General features: G+C 38.1%; 2 protein-coding genes across 2 annotated transcripts; both read left to right on the forward strand.

The window, feature by feature from the left end:
* Window positions 1-661: 661 nt before the first annotated feature.
* On the forward strand, window positions 662-2,503 carry LOC148719879 (uncharacterized). The gene has a single exon (XM_088739178.1). The coding sequence runs from the start codon at window positions 662-664 to the stop codon at window positions 2,501-2,503; it is 1,842 nt and encodes a 613-aa protein (XP_088595304.1).
* Window positions 2,504-7,965: 5,462 nt separating this feature from the next.
* Window positions 7,966-12,616, forward strand: LOC148719880 (uncharacterized). Its single transcript, XM_088739205.1, has 3 exons — window positions 7,966-8,048; window positions 9,518-11,960; window positions 12,494-12,616. Exon 2 carries the CDS (start codon window positions 9,530-9,532, stop codon window positions 11,951-11,953), a length of 2,424 nt encoding a protein of 807 aa, XP_088595331.1. The 5' UTR covers window positions 7,966-8,048; window positions 9,518-9,529; the 3' UTR covers window positions 11,954-11,960; window positions 12,494-12,616.
* Window positions 12,617-22,749: the final 10,133 nt, after the last annotated feature.

The raw sequence follows: 22,749 nt of genomic DNA on the forward strand, positions 1-22,749 counted from the left end.
CTATTGAAACGCACTAAGAAGTTTACAAATATGAAATGTACGCAACATTTTTTACGCGCGGGTCAGTTATCTTTGGAAAAACAATGTTCAAATTCAGAAAGACGAAAACCGTTTTTGGTGTTTTTCGATGTAAGAAACAGGTAAAAACATTAAGATGCCATTGGAAATTGAAATTTTTTTGATGGAAATGAGTAGAGATTCTTCTTCTCGCAAAATACTCGTTTGGTCACGTTTAATGTCGCTGCCTTGACCGTCCTGAGTAGCTTAAGATTTTCAGTATTGGTAAAAACGCAGGGTATATACAAATTGCAAATTGTAAGACACAGGTAAAAATATTAATATGGCCGCTCGAAATTGAAATTTTTTCATGGAAATGAGTAGAGTTTCTTCTACTCGAAAAATACTCGTTTGGTCACGTTTAATATAGCGCGCCTTCGTGTTTAACAAAAAAATCGTAAATGAGAAAAGGCAAAAACGACCAAGCAATATTCCTCAAGTTAAACTAAAAGAAATGCTAAATCTGCTGCCTGGCAGCGAAACACGTTTAAATTTTTTGGATGTACGAGAACCGCGTAGAAGACTGATGAAATTCACGGCCAGTAAACTGCCCAGCTGTGTCGAAAACTCTGAAAAATGTATGATTAAAACTCGGAACGACAATATGGCGGACGGTCACGTTTTTAGAGCTCTTAGATACTGGATCATTCTGCTTTATTTCTACGTTTGTTTCTCTGGTGCACTCCTTCCCAAGACTAATCCTGACCTCGATATATCTGGTGATACTCTTCTCTTCATTTCTCACGGTCTGACGACAGTGAAAATTCAACATTTTAACCATCGGTCACCGAGCTCGCAACATGCAAAGAATCTCCAGCTGCCGAATTCAAGACTTCTACTCCTTGGATGCCGTTTTACGATTAATTCCTCTCTTTCCTTACTACTTATTCGTCTCGCAAATGATGTTGAACTTCAACCTGGTCCTGTTGGCTCCTCTAGTTCACATGACATCCTGTCTGATCTTCGGGATTTGTCAACGAAAAATGGGCTTAAAATTATTCATCAAAATATCAGAGGCCTCGTGGCGAATAAGGATAGTCTATGCCAAATGATCGATGATTCCAAGCATATAGACATCATATCCCTCAGTGAGACTCATCTATCGGACAGTGAAGAGGCTCAAGTTCAACTGGATGGCTATACGTTCATTAATAGACCGAGGAAAACAGGCAAAGGTGGAGGTGTGGGAGTTTATATCTCCTCTTCTGTCCCCTTTCATAGAAGACTAGACCTGGAACGCGATGGGATCGAATGTATCTGGATAGAAATTCTATTTCCAAAATCTAAGGGTATCCTTATTGGTTTTATTTATCGCCCCCCGAGTTCTTCAAAGCATCTTTGTGCAGATTTTGAAAATAAACTGGAGTCGATGCTTTCTGCTGTATCATCTGAAAACAAAGAATGCATTTTGACAGGCGATATCAACTGCAATTATTTGGTAAGCTCAGACAACAAAGAACTGAAGGCAATGCTATTGTCTTTTGGCCTTAAACGGCTAATCAAGGATCCCACGAGGGTAACGCAAGATTCAAAAACACTGCTAGATGTAATTTACACAAATCGCCCTCAGAATGTTGATAGTGTTAAAACCATTCCCGCCGGCTTAAGTGACCATGATATGATTGGTTGTGTCCGGAAGCTGCATAACCATAAATTCCAGCCAAGAACCATCACCTGTCGAAAATATGCTAATTATGATCCTATATCCTTTTGCAATGATTTACGGTCCAATAGTCTCACACCTGTCTTTAAATCCTCCTGTGTTAATGAAGCATGGTCTTTTTTGAAAGCCATTCTGAAAAAATGTATTGATAAGCATGCGCCAGCTATAAAGAAGAGGATCAAAGGGAAACTCTGCCCATGGCTTACACAGAAGGTAAAGCAAGAAATGAATACCAAAGATCAGCTTTTGAGAAAAGCGAGAAAGACAAATCGTGAAATTGACTGGTCTTCGTACAAGCGCCAACGAAACAAAGTTAACGGTATTGTAAAAAATTGCAAAAGCAGGTATCACCGTGAACTCTTAGAGGAGACTGTGGGTTCACCTAACAAATTTTGGTCAGCTATTAAAAAACTATACCCTACAAAGTCTACAAAGGAACCAGGAGCAGCTTTTCTCGTTAATGGAGCAGTAGAAACCGACAAAGAGGTTATTGCAAATTCGTTCTGCAAATTCTTCACTGATGTTGCGGGATCTCTAAAAAGAAAGATCTTCCCTCTTTGTAATTTTGTCTGGAAAAGGCCCCTTACAATAGACACTCAGCAGCCGCTAGAGAACTTTGAGTTTAGATCAGTCTCGGATAAGGTTGTCTTTAATGAATTAAAGAGCCTTAAGAGAAATAAGTCCTCTGGCCTTGACAACTTTCCTTCTGGAAAATCATTTAAAGGCGTTGACGCATTTATCGTAAATCAGTTGTTATCCCGCATTAACGCATCAGTACATTAAATCGTAAAATATCGTACTTACCACGACTCTAACTTTGAACACTTTCTCGCTTTGTAAATTGAAACAACCAACTCTATAATTAGAATCAGCAGCATGTGTTTAATTAGGATACATTACAAATGGGGAGTCTCAGCCCACCAATGAGGCGCCGAAATGTAGCGCTCCCTGCCAACAACTACATGATCTGGATACACATTCGACCTTTAATCTGGTTAAGGTGTGTGATGTTCTTTTTGAAACCTTCAGCTTATATACAGCGGTTTTACAACGGCTCAGAGGGGAATTCATCATTTGTATGCCAACAAATTGTTAAAGTAGACAGCCACAAAGTTGCGTTACTTGCGCGGTCACAAAATTAAGAGTGTTTTTTTTTTATGAGTAAGAGAATATTCTTAAAGAAGATGGAAACTGCTTTATAGAGGAAGCGGACAGTAACGAGGTTAGAATAAACCAAACAGAATCATCAATGGCCAAACTTGGAGAAGATTAACACGGACTGCAAATATCGCTCTACGCGTCCTACTTGTAGGACGGAGCGCACGCATGAGTTTGCCACGCACGAGTATACATAGTGGCTTGTACAATTATACTTTCTAGTATTTATTAGATTTATTGGATTACTTTTTAGTATTATATGTTTTGTAAATAGCTCTGTAATTCAGCTACTCTGTATATTGCTGCAATGAGTCTTAATAAACAGTCATTATAGTCTTTATAGTCATTATTATCGAACTAAAATCAGTGCATGCTGAATTGCAAGGAATCCTATACACAACGCATTTCTGCTTTTCACCCAGCGGCTCTTGACATGTCCGTTTAATCTCTTTCACCTTTCTTCCTGGAAGGAAGATGAAAGAGATTAAATGAAAACAGCTAGATAAGAAAGTACTAATCACACGTGTAGTCAGAGGAAATCACTGAAAATAAGCCTGTAATGGAATGCATTTGTGTTTCAGGTTGCTCAAGGGCTCTATAAGAGCTATAAGAGTTTTACATCATCACTTCGCGATGAACATGCAGCTTCTCCTTACAAAATACCATGCAGTATTCAAATGGCATGAGTAAACAGACAGATCAGCCGGAGGTTAATATCTCTGTCACCAAAATTAGCAAGTTTCAATCCAAAACATTTTAGCCCATGATTTTTGAAATCTTGAACTTACAGAAGTGAGGAACACGTTAATTTGGTACAATCAACCGAGTTAATAACGTAAATTGGCCATCGTAAAGAGTTTCAAAGCTGACGTTTCGAGCGTCAGCAGTTCGTCTCAGCGAAATTTCCATAGAAGCTGTAGGATCCTTTAATTGAAAGGGTTAATGTAGCTAAGTCCTTCTGATTTCTAGCAATTGAATAGAAAATTGGATCAAATTACACCTGTATATTAAAACTATTTAAAATTGTAACTGTTATATTTTTTAATCATCCAACTCTTGTATTCGAAATATTTCAATTTCTTAAGCAGGAAAATGATAATCTTTAGAAAAATAAGCATACATTGTTCAGATTCCTAGTTGGTTGAGTTGATTGATGAGACCGATAGCAAGAAACAAAGATAGATGCAAGGTACTTGTGTGAGAACAAAGCGAAAAGTGCGAGCGGTTGGAAAAATCACCATAAAGATTGAGACATATATCAACATGACTTTCCAGTTTCGCTGAGAAAGTGCATTGTAAAACATTGTGGCTCCTTCTTTTACTTTAGTACTCTGTTCATGAATTTAATCTCTGTCGTGCCTCATTTGAGGCAGTGTAGACATATTTTAAACCGGAACGAAATGTAAGCTTTTTTCCTTTATTTTTGCTGCTTACCCTTGAAGAAGGAAGTATGTTTTGTTTAGCATTCTGATTGCATGATGTTGAGTTAAGTCATTTATCTTGCAGATTAATATGATTTTTTCTAAGATTATTTCGAATGTCCATTGAATATCCAAAACATTTCAGGTTTGTAAAGCTGGAGCAGATTTTTTTCTTAAATTACTTTTATACCTCTTACCTTTTTAAAAAGAAGTGTCGTGTTTGATATTCCAGTCGTGTGACTAATGAAACCAAAAGTAAGAAACTGCAATAAAACTTTTTCTGCAAAACTAAGATACGTGAAAACAAAAACCATTGTGAGAAAGAAGGGACAACTTAAGAGGTGGAAAAAAAATAACCAAAGAGGGAACAACGGATTCCAAGAATTATAGATTAAGTTCGATTTGTAAAAAGGAAAATAACTGAGTCTGTAAGGCACCCAAAAATCGATCAATCTCCATCTTCCCCATAAATCAAACCCATAAGACTAATATATCGAAGAAAACAGATTTTCCCGCCTGGAATTGACGTTTAATTTAGTGTGCAATTTGTATATACTCTGCGTTTTTACCGATACAGAAAATCTTCAGCTACTCACGACGGCTAAGGCAGCGACATTAAACGTGACCAAACGAGCATTTTGCGAGAAGAAGAATCTCTAATCATGGACTGTACATTTACATGAAAAAAATTTCAATTTCGAATGGCCATATTAATATTTTTACCTGTGTCTTACAATTTGCAATTTTTATATACCCTGTGTTTTTACCAATACTGAAAATGTTAAGGTACTCAGAACGACCAAGGCAGCGACATTAATAATAATAATAATAATAATAATAATAAATAATAATAACGAGTTTTTATACAGGATTGAAAACCCATCAGTGTGTAACACTGTTGTCCTTGGGGTCCTGTCAAAATAATAAATAAATAAATAAAATAAAACTTAACAAGATATAATCATTGATCTTAAGGTCTAGAAAAGCATACAATAAAATAAAATGCTCTAAAAAAGGATACCTATAACCACGTTTAGATCGAATTTTTAACTAAAATAATCTCGCAATTTGTTCTTAAATTTCAGTCTCGAATCTAACGACCTTAGTTCAGCAGGCAGGTTGTTGAAAGTCTTTGCTCCTTGGTAATAGAAGCTTTTTTTACCAAATTCTAAACGTACTTAAGGTAATTTCACTGATATACCGTTATTCCTAGTGGCCTTAGAATGAACCAGTCTTTCGAAGTATTTCTTAAAGGGGGTGCAAACATTATTCAGGAGACAGTCGAAAACAAACAAACAGCTTTTACGCTTGATCAAATTGTTCACGGATAGGGGATTAAAAGAACTATTGCCAATAACTTTAAAGCCTCGTCGTTCGATGTTCTTTATCATTTCCTTTCGGTAATCCGGAAAGCTAAGACCAAGTGTTCCGCAATAGGTAAAAATAGGTGCGATCATAGTGTTATAGATCGATTCTGCACACTTTTGGTCGATCAAAGGACGAATTGATCGCAAGAGATTAATTCTGGTTGCAGCTTTTTTATAGATTCGGTCAAAATGTGATGCAAGGTTTAGTGATGAGTCAAGGTGAACACCTAAGTACTTATAGGTAGAGGTGTTATTGATGAGTGTCCCATTAACAGAAAGTTTAAGTTCCTTGTCTTGAAGGTTGATTCTTTTAGCTGTTCCAAATAACATAGACTCCGTCTTGTCCTTTTTTAGGTTAATGATCAGTTCGTTGTCTTTAAACCACTCGCACAGGTTATTCATATCCTCGCTAAGGCTTCTCTGTATAGTATCAATATCTTTAGAAGAGGTATAGATGACTGAATCGTCGGCATAAGTGATAATCTTCGAGTGTTGAAGCGGTTTATGTACATCGTTGAAAAAGATAATGAATAAGATAGGACCCAGGATACTTCCCTGAGGAACACCTGTGAGAATGGGTTGAGGTTCTGATAGCACGCCTTTATATTGGACAACTTGTGATCTGCAGAAAAGGTAATCAGTGAACCATGCGAGTTCTGTTCCACGAACTCCGTAAGTTGAAAGCTTGCTCAGGAGGCCAGAGTGACTGATGGTGTCAAACGCCTTTGATAGATCAATGAAAACACAGCCTGTCAGGTTACCATTCTCACCTTCTCTTCTGATAACATCGGTTAGATGAGTAACGGCCAGTTCAGTAGAGCGCATGCGACGGAAGCCGTACTGAAAATGAGAAAGTAGACCATTCTGTTCAAAATGAGCCATCAGCTGCTTAAATACCACTTTCTCCAGGATCTTTGACATTGAAGGAAGTATTGAAATAGGCCTATAATTGTCGATTTCGGCTATTGAACCAGATTTAAAAAGTGGTACTATGAAAAACAATGTTCAAATTCAGAAAGACGAAAACCGTTTTTGGTGTTTTTCAATGTAAGAAACAGGTAAAAACATTACTATGGCCATTCGAAATTGAAATTTTTTTCATGTAAATGTACTGCCCATGAGCAGAGATTCTCCTTCTCGCAAAATATTCATTTGGTCACGTTTAATGTCGCTGCCTTGGTCGTCCTGAGTAGCTTAAGATTTTCAGTATTGGCAAAAACGCAGGGTATATACAAATTGAAAATTATAAGACACAGGTAAAAATATTAATATGGCCAATCGAAATTGAAATTTTTTTCATGGAAATGTATAGCCCATGAGCAGAGATTCTTCTTCTCGCAAAATATTCGTTTGGTCACGTTTAATGTCGCTGTCTTGGCCGTCGTGAGTAGCTTAAGATTTTCAGTATCGTAAAAACGCAGAGTATATGCAAATTGCACACTAAATTAAACGTCAATTCCAGGCGGGAAAATCTGTTTTCTTCGATATATTAATCATATGGGTTTGATTTATGAGGAAGATGGAAATTGATCGATTTTTGGGTGCTTTAAAGACTCAGTTATTTTTTCTTTTTACAAATCGAACTTAATCTATAATTCTTGGAATCCGTTGTTCCCTCTTTGGTTATTTTTTTTCCACCTCTTAAGTTGTCACTTCTTTCTCACAATAGTTTTTTTTTTCACGTATCTTAGTTTTGCAGAAAAAGTTTTATTGCAGTTTCTTACTTTTGGTTTCATCAGTCACACGACTGAAATATATCAAACACGACACTTCTTTTTAAAGAAGTAAGAGGTATAAAAGTAATGTTAGAAAAAAATTTGCTCCCGCTTTACAAAACTGAAATGTTTTGGACATTCAATGGACATTCGAAATAATCTTAGAAAAAATCATATTAATCTGCAAGATAAATGGCTTAACTAAACATCATGCCTTTAACTTCCATGAACTAATTACCGAGTCCCCTTCGAAATGTAACAGTCATAAACATCGAATGTAAATACGATTAGAGAATGAAGTGTTAAGTCAGTTGAACACTGTCAAGCTGATAAGCTTCTTTATTCTCCAAAACTATTGGCTGAATAATATATTGGTGCTGTAACGAGAAGTTACAAATTAAATAACTCTGAAGTTTCAGGGTCTGTGAGTGAAAGAGTAAAAGCAGAAGACATGATGCATGAACGGAAAATTCTGAAATAAAAAAATTAAGATGCTATGTTATTCTATATAAGATGGAGGAGCGGGAAAGCGATGTAGCCTGTTTTAGCTTGTCTGAACGAATTCTTGTCTTTGTTTTGCAGGGAAAGTGTTATTTCAGTTTCATACCCTTGGCTTCCTCGATCATACAATCAGAATACTATACAAGACATACTTCCTTCTTCAAGGGTAAGCAGCAAAAATAAAGGAAAAAAGCTTACATTTCTTTCCTGTTTAAAATATGTCTACAGTGCCTCAAATGAGGCACGACAGAGATCAAATTCATGAACAGAGTACTAAAGTAAAAGAAGGGGCCACAACGTTTTTCAATGCACTTTCTCAGCCAAACTGGAAAGTCATGTTCATATATATCTCAATCTCTATGGTGACTTTTCCAACCGCTCGCATTTTTCGCTTTGTTCTCGCATGAGTACCTTGCATCTATCTTTGTTTCTTGATATCGGTCTCATCACTCAACCAATTAGGACTCTGAACAATGTGTGTTTATTTTTCCAAAGGTTATCATTTTCCTGCTTAAGAAATTGAAATATTTCAAATGCAAGTTTTGGATAATTCAAAAATATAAGAGCTACAATTTTAAATAATTTGAACATACAGGTGTAGTTTGTTCCAATTTTTTATTCGATTGCTAGAAATCAGAAGGACTTAGCTACACTAACTCTTTGAACTAAAGTATCCTACAACTTCTATGGAAATTTCGCTCAGACGAACTGCTAACGCTCGAAACGTCATCTTTGAAACTCTTTACGGTGGCCAATTTACGTTATTAACTCGGCTGATTATACCAAATTAACGCGTTCCTCACTTCTGTAACTTAAAGATTTCATAAATCATGCGCTAAAATGTTTTGGATTGAAACTTGCTAATTTTGGTGATAGATATATTAACCTCCGGCTGATCTGTCTGTTTACTCTTGCCATTTGAATACTGCATGGTATATTGTAAGGAGAAGCTGCATGTTCACCACCAAGTGATAATGTAAAACTCTTATAGAGCCCTTGAGAAACCTGAAAAACAAATGCATTCCATTACAGGCTTATTTTCAGTGATTTCCTCTGACTACACGTGTGATTAGTACTTTCTTAACTAGCTGTTTTCATTTAATCACTTTCATCTTTCTTCCAGGAAGAAAGGTGAAAGAGATTAAACGCACATGTCAAGAGCCGCTTGGTGAAAAGCAGAAATGCGGTGTGTATAGGATTCCTTGCAACTGTCAGAATACTGTGTACGTAGGAGAAACATGGCGCCTTTTGAGGAATGTATGAAGCGCGATACCCTCTTGCAAATTTCGCACGTTCCTACATCCTCCTACAACACACTTAGTCGGTATATTTCGGACAATATCGACGACGACCTTCCCAATCAAGTGAAAATGCGTGAAATGCAGACTTTCGTGTTCTCGATTTGACGTCACATTACCCGCTAGAACCATTCCTCTTTAAACTCGGTCGTGAGCCAAGATGGCGGCCGATTTTCCGTGTTTTGACTGGGCTTTGAAGATTTGAGCAAATAAAAATAATTTAGCACAGAAATCAAAAAATATGCTTATTTCGTTAAGCGAAAAAAATACTTTTGGGTTTAGGTGCACTTTAAGTTGTTTGTTTTCTCACGTCCGATGCCATTCTTTTCTCATACAGAAGAGATCCGTAATGAGTAACACAGCAGAAATCTTAGAAGCAGTCCGCAGAAGTTTAGATGTCGCCATAATTCTTCTCAAGACTGATCGTGGACTAAAAGCGACTGAGTTTTGTAACAAGTGTGTAAGTCTACTCCAACACTTTGACTCTGGTACTCACCTTGAAATCTCTGAAGACATAATCAATGCGTACTACGCCATCTTTGGTAACACAAATGCGGCAAGACACAACGCCAGCAAACTACTTAACGAGCTCCATCTAGCTGGAATACTAACCATACAACTGGGAGACAAATATCATGAACAAAGTCGGTTTGAGGAGGCAAAGCAAGCCTTTGAAAGCGCACTCACCATCATGAAAATGACTGGCCGTAGAAGGGAAGAAGCAGTCGCTCATGGAAGACTTGGAGTTGTGAGTAGTAATCTTTATGAAAAGAAAAAAGCAATAGAGCACCACAAGAAAGCGCTTGACATTGCGATAGAAATTGGTGACAGAGAAGGAGAAGGAGCAAGTAATAGGAACCTAGGAAATGTCTACTACACCCTTAGTGTATATCAGACGGCTAAAGAATATCACAATAAAGCACTTGCCATCGCGATTGAAATTGGGGACAAAGGCAAAGAAGCAACAAGTAACAGAAACCTCGGAATTTTGTTTCGAGCCCTTGGTAAAAATAAGACGGCTAAAGAATATTACGAGAAAGCAGTCGATATTACGATAAAAATCGGAGACAGAAAGAAAGAGTGTGCAAGTCACTTGAGTCTTGGAACTATTTATTGCGAGGTTGCAGAATATCGGCCGGCTAAGGAATCTTTTGGCAAAGCACTCAGCTTGAGTATAGAAACTGGTGACAAAAAAGTAGAAGCAGGTGCTTCCGTCGGATTGGCGACTGTGTTTGCTTTTACTAAGGACAAAGAAAAGGCAAAAAAACATTGTGAGATGGCGCTTGCCATCACCAAGGAATGTGACAATAGAGCTATCGAAGCTGAAGTTTACCTAAGCCTTGGAAACCTGATGTTCCAAAAGCTTGACGAATATGACAAGGGAGAAGGTTACTTAAAGAAAGCTCGCTCCATAAGCAACGAAATTGGAGACAAAATGACTGAGTTACAAAGCCTTTACTGTATCGCACACTTAAAGAGATCACAATCAAAGATTGAGGAGGCAAAACAACATCTCTTTGAAAGTATTAGAAAATATGAACAAATGAGGAGTTTTCTGAAAGGAGACGAAGAATTTGAAATACTCTTGCTAGAAAAGAATGGTGCTTTTCCCTTAAAGATGCTCACTAAATTGCTTTGCAATACTGGAAAGTTTCGAGATGCTCTTTATGTCGAGGAGCTAAGACGAGCAAGAAGCCTCACAGAATCCATGGCACATAAGTTTTCCCTTGAAATCCACATCTCAGCTGATCCAAAGAAATGGATCGGGATCGAAAACATCGTAAAAAAAGAGAGGAATTGTGCTTTTTTGTACATTTCGTATTACGAGAGGCAAGTTTTTCTTTGGATTTTGAAAGCAAATGGAGACACCTACTTTCGAGCATCAGACGAAGTGGATGTCAACACTTTAGATTCTGCGGGGGCTGACAATGTGGAAAGAATATTCGAAAACAGCACCGAAAGCGATGACGACAGAATTAGTAATTTGTGTTACAAATTGATCATCGCTCCTGTGGCAGACTTACTTACAGAGCCTGAAATCATCATTGTGCCGATTCGTTTCTCTTACCATGTCCCATTTGCTGCCTTGCGTGATGAACCAGCCGGGAAGTACCTATCAGAGAATTACAGAATCCGCATCATCCCTTCTCTGACGACTCTCCGGCTCATTCAAGAATGTCCTGCTGACTATCACAGTCAAACTGGTGCACTGGTAGTGGGTGATCCTAAGGGTGACAGACGGTTGTTCTGTGCGCATAAGGAAGCAAAGATGGTTGGTGAACTGCTGGGCGTTACACCTTTGTTAGGAAGGCGCGCAACAAAGCAAGCAGTACTTCAAGAAATGCCTTCAGCGCGTGTGATACATTTTGCCACACATGGAAATTGCAAAAGAGGAGAACTTGCCCTCGCCTGTCAACAGGGAGAGTGCCTCCTGACAGATTCCGATATTTTAAGAGTTCAAGTGCGAGCTAAGCTAGTAGTACTCAGCAGTTGTCACACTGCGCATGGATTGATTAAAGAGGAAGGAGTTCTCGGAGTCGCTCGAGCATTCTTAGCATCCGGTGCACGTTCAGTGGTGGCAGCATTGTGGGGCATACAAGACGAAGCAACGATGAAGCTCATGAAACAATTCTACAAACATCTTACTCTTGGAGAAAGTGCCAGTGAATCTCTTCATCAGGCCGTAAATTGGTTGAAAAGCAACGGCTTTCCCAAACCTCCCCAATGGGCTCCGTTTGTGCTGATAGGGGATAACGTGACAATTGATTTTTGAAAATAGGGTGAGTCTTCTTATAATGAACTATTTTCTTTGATTAACATAAGTTACCTTAGCTTGTTCAGGTGACTAACTTGTGGACGGTTTTTGTTTATCTGTTCGTTTGTTTTTGTCTTTGTTTTTCACCCATAAATTTTCAAGAAAAAGATGATTTTTTTCAGTGCACGGATCCGGAAGATTTTGATGACTCGTTTTCTTAAATTAGCTTCGAATTAGAGTTACTTTTTTTATGGAAGATATTCAGGAACTATTGCTCAAGTTCGATACGATACTTGACACTATGACAATGAGGAAATCTGAGAAAAATAAGCTAATGTTAAATAAGTTACCTTTAAAAAAATATCAACAACAACAATTAAATAATAATCTAATTGTTGCATCAAGCATAGTATAATCAGCAATAATTTGGAAAGTTTGGAATAAATCATACCCAATGACACTAGAGTAGACAATTCCTAGAAAATTAGTTCTTAAATAGTAAATCTGTTCCGTATGTTTTAAGAATTTAATAGTGACAAATGTGTTTTGTTTTTTTAGGTAAGAAGAACTTAAGGAGGAAAAGAATGAGACAGCGAAGAAAAAGGAGCAGTGACTGATCCTGTTTAAAGATTATCCTTCCTGTACATCTTTAAATGAACGCTAGTATTACTTTGCAAGACATTTTTCTTTTCACGTTTGATAATTGCTCTTGCATGCTTTTTTAAACATGGCTGAATCGAAAGTGGGCACCACTGAAAGTTGCAATTCAGCCGATTGATCTAGTATGTATATTAGTAGGGGACTAAAAAGAGAAAATTGATGGGAGAATTGAACGCAGGAAATTGGCTAGATGTTTTGGAAAAGTTTTTTTTTTGAGTCGTAATTGCAAAATTAAAAAATTAAGCCTCAGTTCAAACCATCATGGCCGATCAGGTTTCTAACTCAGTCTCCTTTAGCAAAATAGTGTTCAAGATGCATAAGTGAGAATCAAAGAGTGATAAAAACTGCAGACAATGAATGTAACGTAACTAATAGAAAGAAAAAATTGCGGAAGATTCTAAAGTAACAAACAATTGGTGTAGAGAATGAACAGTGCGCATGATTCAAACGCAACAATCAAACAAAGAAGAGAAAAATAGTGTTCGAGATACAAACCTAACAGTCAGACAAAGAAAAGAAAAAAGTAGGGCGCGAGAAACAAGCGCAACAGTCACAAAGAGATGAGAAAAACAGTGCGCGAGAACCAAACGCAACAGTCAAACACAGATGAGAAAAAACAGTGCGCGAGAAACAAACGCGACAGTGAAACAGAGATGAGAAAAATAGTGCGCGAGAAACGAACGCAACAGTCAAACAGAGATGAGAAAATTAGTGCGCGAGAAACGAACGCAACAGTCAAACAGAGAAGAGAAAATTAGTGCGCGAGAAACAAACGCGACAGTCAAACAAAGATGAGAAGAAACAGGGCTCGAAAAACGAACGCAACAGTCAAGTAGAGAAGAGAAAAATAGTGCGCGAGAAACGAACGCAACAGTCAAACAGAGAAGAGAAAATTAGTGCGCGAAAAAAAACGCGACAGTCAAAAAGAGATGAGAAGAAACAGTGCTCGAAAAACGAACGCAACAGTCTAATAGAGAAGAGAAAAATAGTGCGCGAGAAACGAACGCAACAGTCAAACAGAGAAGAGAAAATTAGTGCGCGAAAAACAAACGCGACAGTCAAAAAGAGATGAGAAGAAACAGTGCTCGAAAAACGAACGCAACAGTCTAATAGAGAAGAGAAAAATAGTGCGCGAGAAACGAACGCAACAGTCAAACAGAGAAGAGAAAATTAGTGCGCGAAAAACAAACGCGACAGTCAAAAAGAGATGAGAAGAAACAGTGCTCGAAAAACGAACGCAACAGTCTAATAGAGAAGAGAAAAATAGTGCGCGAGAAACGAACGTAACAGTCAAACAGAGAAGAGATCTAGAAAATTAATGCACGAGAAACGAACGCAACAGTCAAACAGAGATGTGAAAATATTGCAAGAGAAACAAACGTGACAGTCAAACATGTAGAGGAGGGAAAAGTAGTGCGCGAGAAACAAACACAATAGTCAGAGATGGGAAAAAACTGTGCGCGAGAACCAAACGCAACAGTCAAACACAGATGAGAAAAGTAGTGCGCGAGAAAGAAACGCAACAGTCAAACAGAGATGAGAAAAAACAGTGCGCGAGAAACAAACGCAACAGTCAAACAGAGATGAGAAAAAACAGTGCGTGAGAAACGAACGCAACAGTCAAACAGAGAAGAGAAAATTAGTGCGCGAGAAACAAACGCAACAGTCAAACAGAGAAAAAGTAGGGCGCGACAAACAAACGTAATAGTTAAAAAGAGAAGGGAAACAAAGTGAGCGAGACTCATTGTATTTAAACTCTTTTACTCCAAGGAGTGATTTCATCATTAACCAGATAGGTAATATGAAGATAATAATATACCATAGGGGGACAGTCATATTTAACAATTATTCGCCGAATAATTGTTAAATATCGTCGAATAATCCCCGAGACGAAGTCGAGGGGATTATTCGACAATATTCACCGAACCTGAGGCGAATAATTGTTTTAGTATAATTTCAGAGCTGAGCAACAAAGAAATTTCTAAAATCATAACATTTTAGTAACATTTATTAACATTTTATTTTAACATTTTATACAAACTGCGTGGAGCGGTTTAAATAGCGTCATATAAGGAACCGCTCGACCAATCAGATTGCTGGAAACTCTTTACTCAGCTCTGAAATTATACTAAAGTCTGATTCAACACCAAATTATTAAAGCTATAATTACAACAGATGTATGAAGGACGGAGAGGAGACAGAGACCATTACTGAATTGATTAGCATACTGACACACCGTAAATTGCTTAAGAGGGACGTAGTCATAGTTAAATTATTTCTATTTTTATAATCGCAATTGGAAAAATCTCCTCCATGGTAAAATAAGAAGGACAATATTTCAGTTTCTTACTTTTGGTTTCATTAGTCACACGACTAGAATATCAAGCAAGACACTTCCTTCTAAAAAAGGTAAGTGGTAAAAACTAATTTTCTCACTCCAGTTACAGTCATTCATCTTTGCTTTGCAAGGAAAGCATTATTTCACTTTCATACTCTTAGCTTCCCCGATCATACGATAAGAATACTAAACAGGATACACTTCCAAGTTCATGGGTAAGCAGCAAAATATGGAAAAGATATCAACTTGCATTCCTTTCCCGTTTAAGACTATGTCTTTACCTCCTCAAATCAGACACGACACAGAAACCAAGTTTATAAACAACAACTTCTTAAGTAAAAGAAGGAGCCAAATTGTTTTGCAATGCACCTGATGGGTGAAACTGGAAAGTCATTGTGATTTTTTCAACCGATCAAACTTAGTATATTGTTTTCACACGAGCTGCTTACATTTACCTTTGTTTCTTGCTTTAGGTCTTATCGTTCAAAAAATTAAAAGGACCCTTACCAAACTGTTACCCCTTTAATTACCCTGAGTGACCAAGACAATTTTTCCTTACGACAGAGTAATTTTCTGTCATGTGTCAAAGAGGTCTTTTTGGTTTTGCTTTACGTTGCTCTCTGATTGGTGCGGTTACTCGCGCCACTTTCACAACGAATCAGATGCAACTTGGTCGCCTGCGTTTTCCCGCGCTTTAGGTAGTTTGGTTGTTTTTACTTTGAGTTCTCTCATTGGCTCTGAAAGGTAGTTCCTCTCTTCTGATTGGCTGTTGTGATTACTTTGAGTTTGGTTTTCATTGCAGTAAAAACGACCAAATTGTCTAAAGCGCGGGAAAACGCCGGCGACCAAGTCGTGATTGGTGTTAGTTTGCATCTAATTGGTTAAGGGGGTAGCGCTAGTTTTCTGGACCAATCATATAGAGCGAAGTAAATTAGAACCTGTGCAATCTAGATTACTTTCGACACTCCATTGAAAATTGCTGTGAAGAAACTGAGATAAGTTCCGGTGGTGAGACCAAGAGGTCTGAGAGCAGATTTAACCTTTTTCCTTTATTAAACGGAGGAATGGTACTGTGTCGCGCGAGTAACAGGCCGTGTTTTTTTCCTTTTAGTTGTATGAAGGACTCAACGAAGAAAAGTGTGGAGTAAAAATGGATTACAGGTGACAATGACCAGGGCTTACTCTTCAGATCTGTTATTCCATTACTAGAGGTATCCAGAGGTTTGCAGTGGGGTGAAACCTCCATAAAGCTTACTGTGTCAATATATCTTTTTAACTATGTTAAATATAGTATCTAGCAGGCTCTTTAGTCCGTTTTGTTCGGAACATGCAAGGCAGGATAAAAAAATAAATGAACTCTGTTAAACTGGAAGCCATGCTTAATATTAAGACCGGTGTTGCTTTCTAAGAAATTGACATTTATTTTGAACTGTTTCCTGATTTTTCTTCAAGTGGTCAGCTGGGTATGATCAGTGGAGGGAATGCAAATTCCTTTCGGAAAACGTTTAGCGACAAGTAACTTCACGTACCTCAGTACAGAGCTAAGATTCCCTTTTCCCTTGAATTGACTGACCTGCAGCCTTCACATTTCAAAAGAGTTATGTGTGTCGCAACAACAACGATAACTTTGCTTAAGTAACAAGTTCAGCTTGACTTAGATGCTTTTCAGCGCAATAGATCAGTCTGGGGGGTCAGATTTCCCTTTACTGTTTTTAACACTCTTCACAGTGCGTTTTTTAATTAAATTTCTTTCTAGACCCCAGGACCGGATTTGAGAACTTTAAATTGATCAGTCTTTGTTACTATTCAGTTGCTATTGTATATAAAAGCATAGCATGAAACTCTAGCTCTTGAACACTTTTAAACGTATTTGATGCCACCGATACGAAAGTATGATATGCAAAAGTTTTTCATTATTTCACTTGCAAACTTGGGAACTTTCAAAGAAAAAGGTTATCCCAAATATCACACCGACACTTCTAGAAGACTAATCGTCTCCCATTTTTCTTAATCACTTAATCTTCATGACGCCCCAAATGAATTAAATAAATGTCTGAATGTAGTATTCTTATGTTTGCTAACGTTACAGTTCGATTCTCGGCGTCCTCCAAAGCCTCTTTCGATCCGTCTTATTTCACAGAAGCTCAACGAGAAACTGTACGAAATTTAAGTAAACGCTAGTAATAGTCATGTGTTTGTTGATGTCACAAAGACTGAAGCCATGCTCTTTGGGAATATTGATTACCTCGTGGAAAGGAAATTCAGAATCATTTTGGACGGGGTTTGATAATACAACAAGCTTGTAAGTAGCACAAGGGGGTTTAACGGTACACAATAATTTGGATATAACAGTTTCTCTAGAAACTATCAGCCTTTTACGGTACACAGCCAATCAGAGAAGTAGATTATACACCAGCTAGGTGATTGGCTTATTTATACCGCCTAGTACGAAATCCTTTCCTTTGAATGGCTGTGTACCATAGTGCTCCCTTATACTTCTCGTGAAATAAATGGGTATCCTGAGGTTATATAATTGGTAATTTTTAATGTTCCATCAAGACGCTCTCGTAGCCGCTGCATCATCCCCCTCCCTACTCCAGACTCTCTCTTGCTCCCTTCCCCCTTCCCACCTCACACTCATTCCCTCTCCTTCTGTGAAAATTCATTTTTAAGGCATCTACGCAAGGTATAGTGACTTGATGCAGCACGTGGTTTCATTTTCCCCTGAACTCAAGAGACCCTCTGGAAACGTCGAAAAGCGTTGTTTAAAGTTTCAAGGATAGTTAATTAATCTTACTTTAAGCGACCGTTGGTTTTGATCATGTAAAATCTAATGGTTAAGGTAGGTTTTGGAAATAGGCAGGATATTCTGTTGATATTAATGGCTGCTGGAGACGTAAGAGGTTGCTGATGCTCCGAATGGGGCAAACTTCTGCGTGCTCCCTCACCGTGTGATTTTTCCGACTGGTCGAACTTGTCTTGCACGATCCATGCCAAATACGCTATGTAATTTCGGAACCACAAACCGTCGAATTTCAGTCATCCTCTAACAGTAGACGAGAGGATTGACTGAAGAGTTCAGTAACACCAATAGTCCTGCAGAACTAACCAAAAACTCGTTTATTTCCATCTGGAACATTATCTGCATCCATGCACATATTCCACATGGTATGTAACTTAAGGTGACTGCGCCAATAACGTAGAGAATCGCAAATACGGATTTTCTGTACTTGGAAATTCATTTTCAGAAAATCCTTGCATGCATGTAGCTACGTTGTTTTGATCCTGTATCTGTTTTCTGTGCTGTCGCAATATTTTGAAAATTTGATAATACGAGAAGGGAATGAGTGGGATGCAGATAACTGCCAATGTGATCCAAACCACAGGAGCTGTCATACGGAACCACTCCTCCGAGAACCAGAAGTGAATCGACATTGGCAAGAGCACAGCGTATGTAGTAATTTTAAACGTGACCACACGTCTTACAGTGATGATTGAGGGATATCGTATATGTAGAACTAATGTCAGGTATCGATCCAAACTTATCTCTGTTATGTTGACGAAGGACACTGCAGCGAGGACGATACCCACAGGTAGAATTATAACGTTGGACGTGCAGTACAAGCGAATATTATGGGTCAACGCGCCAAAAGATCTTATGAGAATCAACTGTTGAATGAAGACACCCATTGCAAAATCGGAGAGCGCAAGTACAAACAGAAACACTGAAGATGGTGTATGCGACGAAGGTCTCTCTTTTATGGTCCACAGAAAAAAAGTTCGCCACTGTTGCAACAGGGATTGAAAGAATGTTGACAACGTTATGAAAAATAGATACAGGAAGATTTTTATTTGGAGAAATTCCATCAAATTCGACTGTGCAGTTATTGATATCAGTAAAAGTGCTAAAAGTAGCACTAAAGGTCATGGTGTTTGTTCGTTTCTTCTTATGTTTCTTCAGTAAGAGAAGAAGCTTGGCAAATTAGGATAACTACTGTGAAATAAATGAAATAAAAATTTACAGTTAGCACACGAGGCGGTCCTTGAACAATACATTTGGTTTTTTAGCAAACGAGTAACAAGAGGAGATAATTTTATCCTCTGAAAAGTATCTTCTTTTTTATCTAGCCCATCCTATCTCAGCCCTTGCGCGATGGGTGTTTTAAAATGCGTCACGTGACCAAATTAGTTCCAACTGAAACTGAGTGTACGCGGAATTCTTCTCAAGAGATATTCCCCTTTCTTAAAATCTTTTGTTTCATTTTATTCATCTATTGCCAAAAAAATGAAGGGTAATTATTGAAAAGACCTTGGAAGTGGCTCGAACCTTCAACAACATGGTCACCTACTTTATGTGAATTTTTTTTCTTTTTTGCAAATATATTACTCGCATCTGTCTTTGTAAAGCTTTTGTGGCTTGTGTGGGGTCCAAATGACGTTACAACAACATTTTTTAGAAAAGGAATTTTGTTTGCAAAATAAGTCTTTTTCTCTTGGACAGATTATTTTTTTTTACGCCTTTGTGAAGTAAAGTTACTAAGTTCTTTACAGGCCTTGTTGTCGATGAGGTTGAAAGCGAAAAAGAATCAAAATTTCTGAGGATATTTTACATAACCAAGAAAACAAACGAACTTAACGTCTTACTGCCAAGAGAGCTGAGCAGTGAAACAGCTGACAAATTAAAGAGCTGCGAAAACCTTTGGCGACAAGTAACTTCACTTACCTCCGTACAGAGCTAAGATTCCCTTTTCCCTTGAATTGACTGACCTGCAACCTTTACATTTGGAAAGAGATATGTGTATCGCAACAACAACGATAACCTTGCTTAAGTAACAAGTTCAGTTTGACCTGGATGCTTTTCAGCGCAATAGATCAGTCTGTAGGGTCAGTTTTCCCTTTACTGCTTTTAACATTCTTCATAATGCGTTTTTTCATTAAATATCTTTCTAGACCCTAAGACCGGATTTGAGAACTCTAAATTGATCATTCTTTTTTACTGTTCAATCACTATTGTATATAAAAGCATAGCAGGAGACTTTCTGAACACTTTTAAACGTAATTGATGCCACCGATACGAAAGTATGATAACCAAAGGTATTTCATTATTTCGCTTGCAAACTTGAGGACTTTCAAAGAAAAAGGCTATCTCAAAAATCACAGCGACACTTTCTAGAAGACTAATCATTTCCCATATGCAACATGAAGGACAGAGTTCTCGCTGCTTTTGTTCCTAACTATTTTTTTGTCATTTTCTCGGAGCAGCAATCCCTGAGGATTACGTCTATGTGTTCACCTGAATATCATTATTCTGCATTATTAGTGATAGCTTGTGTACTTTTACTGTAAATTTATCTTGCGTCCAGTGTTACAAAGCTTCATGTTTGCAAGCATTGTCATTTTGTTTTCAATTTGTTTTTACATTGTTTTCCCTCGCTGATTAAACTGAATTTTGTAAGAAAAACATCGCTTACGATGGACCGCAAAGCCAAACGTGCGCCGCAACATTTCAGTCGAAAGTTAAATTCATGTGGACTCCTTAGCTCCACTTGAAGTTGCAAGGTGTGTCGATTTATCTGCTGTGGAACGATGTGATTGGTTCAACGAGCACAGTATTTTGTGATAGACCGCTGACTACATACGTGTTGCAATTTCGAGATCGCAAACCGTCGAATTTCTGTAATTCTCCAACAATAAAATAATGGATTAAACGAAGAATTCCACAACACCACCATAGCTGAGACAAAAAGAACTTCCTTGCTTATATTAATTACGTCCATGTAAAAAAGATTCACCAACACAAAGCTAATTGTACCAGGCAAATAACTTAATATCATTACACCAAGTACGTACAGAATTGCAACGACAGATTTCCTGTACTTGGAGAGGTCATTCTCTGAAAATCCGTGAATCCTCTTTGCTAAGTTGTTTTGATCCTGTAACTGCCTTTTAAGTCGCCGCAAAACCATAAAAATCTGGTAATAATAGAAGGGATGGCTAACGCGCCCACGATAACCAAGGAAAGGCCAATGAAGAGAGCAGCAGTTCTGATCCGGTCGATCTTCAAAAACGAATAACATGACTTAATTGGAAAGGATGCAATCACAACTGCGATGTTAAACTGGGTCACGCGCCTGACAGTAAAACAAGCGCGAGGTATCGATCTACAGTTACTGTAGCGATGGTCATGAACGAGTAAAACGAAAGGTAAACACCAACTGGGTACAGCATAGCGCCAGTCGTACAATACAGGGAGAGAATGTGAGCCACAGCAGCCAAAAGGTGTAAGGTGCTTAAGGGTCGGACGTAAATACCGACAGCTAGGTCTGATAATGCCAGGTTGAAGAGAAATACAGCAGATGGTGTATGCAATGAAGGTGTCTTTTTTATGGCCCACATGACCAAAAAGTTCGCTGTTGTAGCAATAAAGCTTCAAAATACATTGAACACAGCCGCTGCAATGGTTGGAGCCACTCTGACAGTTTCCCCTGGTACATCGCCGGGGAATGTGATGGGTCAGCTGCTAGTCTAGTTCTCCGATTAATTCATCGCTCAGGATCCAGTGGAAGAAAGACAACATCAAACTCTGGAAAACAAGTGAAATCAGTAAAGGTTGTTTGTACCAGTTATTACGAATTTGGGTTCGAAAGGCGTCTGTGCTAGAAAGCTACATGTCACAACTGACCCTGAATTCAATCAAGTTCGAAATGTAATAATTTTTAGCCTTGGCGCAGTAAACTCTTCAACATTTGGACTAAATGTAATAACGTTACCTTTAAGTCATAAGAGCACTTTTCAACTGAGTATCGAAGAACCAATAGCTAAGTGATCTCAGCGACCAATCAGAGCAAATTTTACATTTTCATTAGCCGATGAGAATTCAAAGTGATTGTGTTGACGTTTGGTACATTGTTTGCGGCCATAGTTTCATCAGCGCTTTGAACATACTATGCCGAATACTAGAATTGCTAGGTTTGCCAAATTCTATTGACATTTTTTTTCACCTGTAATATAGGGATCTTTGGTATTGTTTTAAAGTAGTAATTATTTATTGATGGGGGTCATAGCTTCGCTTCACTCGGTCGGAGAAAGACTAAGTACGTCTGGAAATAACCTCCAACTCATATACCTTGTGAAAAAAACTCAAAATTGGTTTAAACTCATAAGAAACATATATTCCTGCTACATGTTATGTTCGCTGACGTTACAGTGCGATTCTCTGCGTTCTCCAAAGCCTCTTTCGATCTGTTTTATTTCAAAGAAGCTCAACGAAGAACTGTACAAAATTTACCGCTGTCTTTCTAGTAATAGTCTGTTTGCTGATGTCACAAAGACTGAAGCCATGCTTTTTGGGACCTTCCCAAGGCCTTCTGATTGGAAAGCCAATTGCAAGGGCTCACGGGGTTTTTTTTATCGAGGCGTGGTTTTCAATGAAAGCCCTAGTTGGAACAAACACTTAAAGCAAATCATTTCTAAGACGTGCAAATGCATAAACATATAATGCCGTAATTCGACGACTCAGAGTACCATTCCTTTTTATATCAACTTAACTAGACCATTTGTAGATTAAATGCCTTGCAGAACTTGGAGAGCAGGTAGAATTGTTGCTGGTACGACTAGCAGTTGCCTAGCAAAGCGACCTTCGACCATAAGCGACCTTCGCTCCATGGAAAAAAGACCCCAGGGATATACTTTCTAGCTTGTAAAGAAATGTACTTTGGGGTAATGCCCTAAATTTTCAAGATATTTGTTTTGCTTTAAAAAAAAAAGATTCACACAAGTGTAACTCTAGACAAAGTAATCTGCTTTATTTAACCAC

Source organism: Stylophora pistillata, chromosome 11 (genome assembly GCF_964205215.1).
Source record: "Stylophora pistillata chromosome 11, jaStyPist1.2, whole genome shotgun sequence".
Lineage (NCBI taxonomy): Eukaryota > Metazoa > Cnidaria > Anthozoa > Scleractinia > Pocilloporidae > Stylophora > Stylophora pistillata.

Bases quoted from the DNA above. Each gene is read 5' to 3' on its own strand.
- LOC148719879 (XM_088739178.1), top strand. From the start codon at position 662: ATGGCGGACGGTCACGTTTTTAGAGCTCTTAGATACTGGATCATTCTG.
- LOC148719880 (XM_088739205.1), top strand. From the start codon at position 9,530: ATGAGTAACACAGCAGAAATCTTAGAAGCAGTCCGCAGAAGTTTAGAT.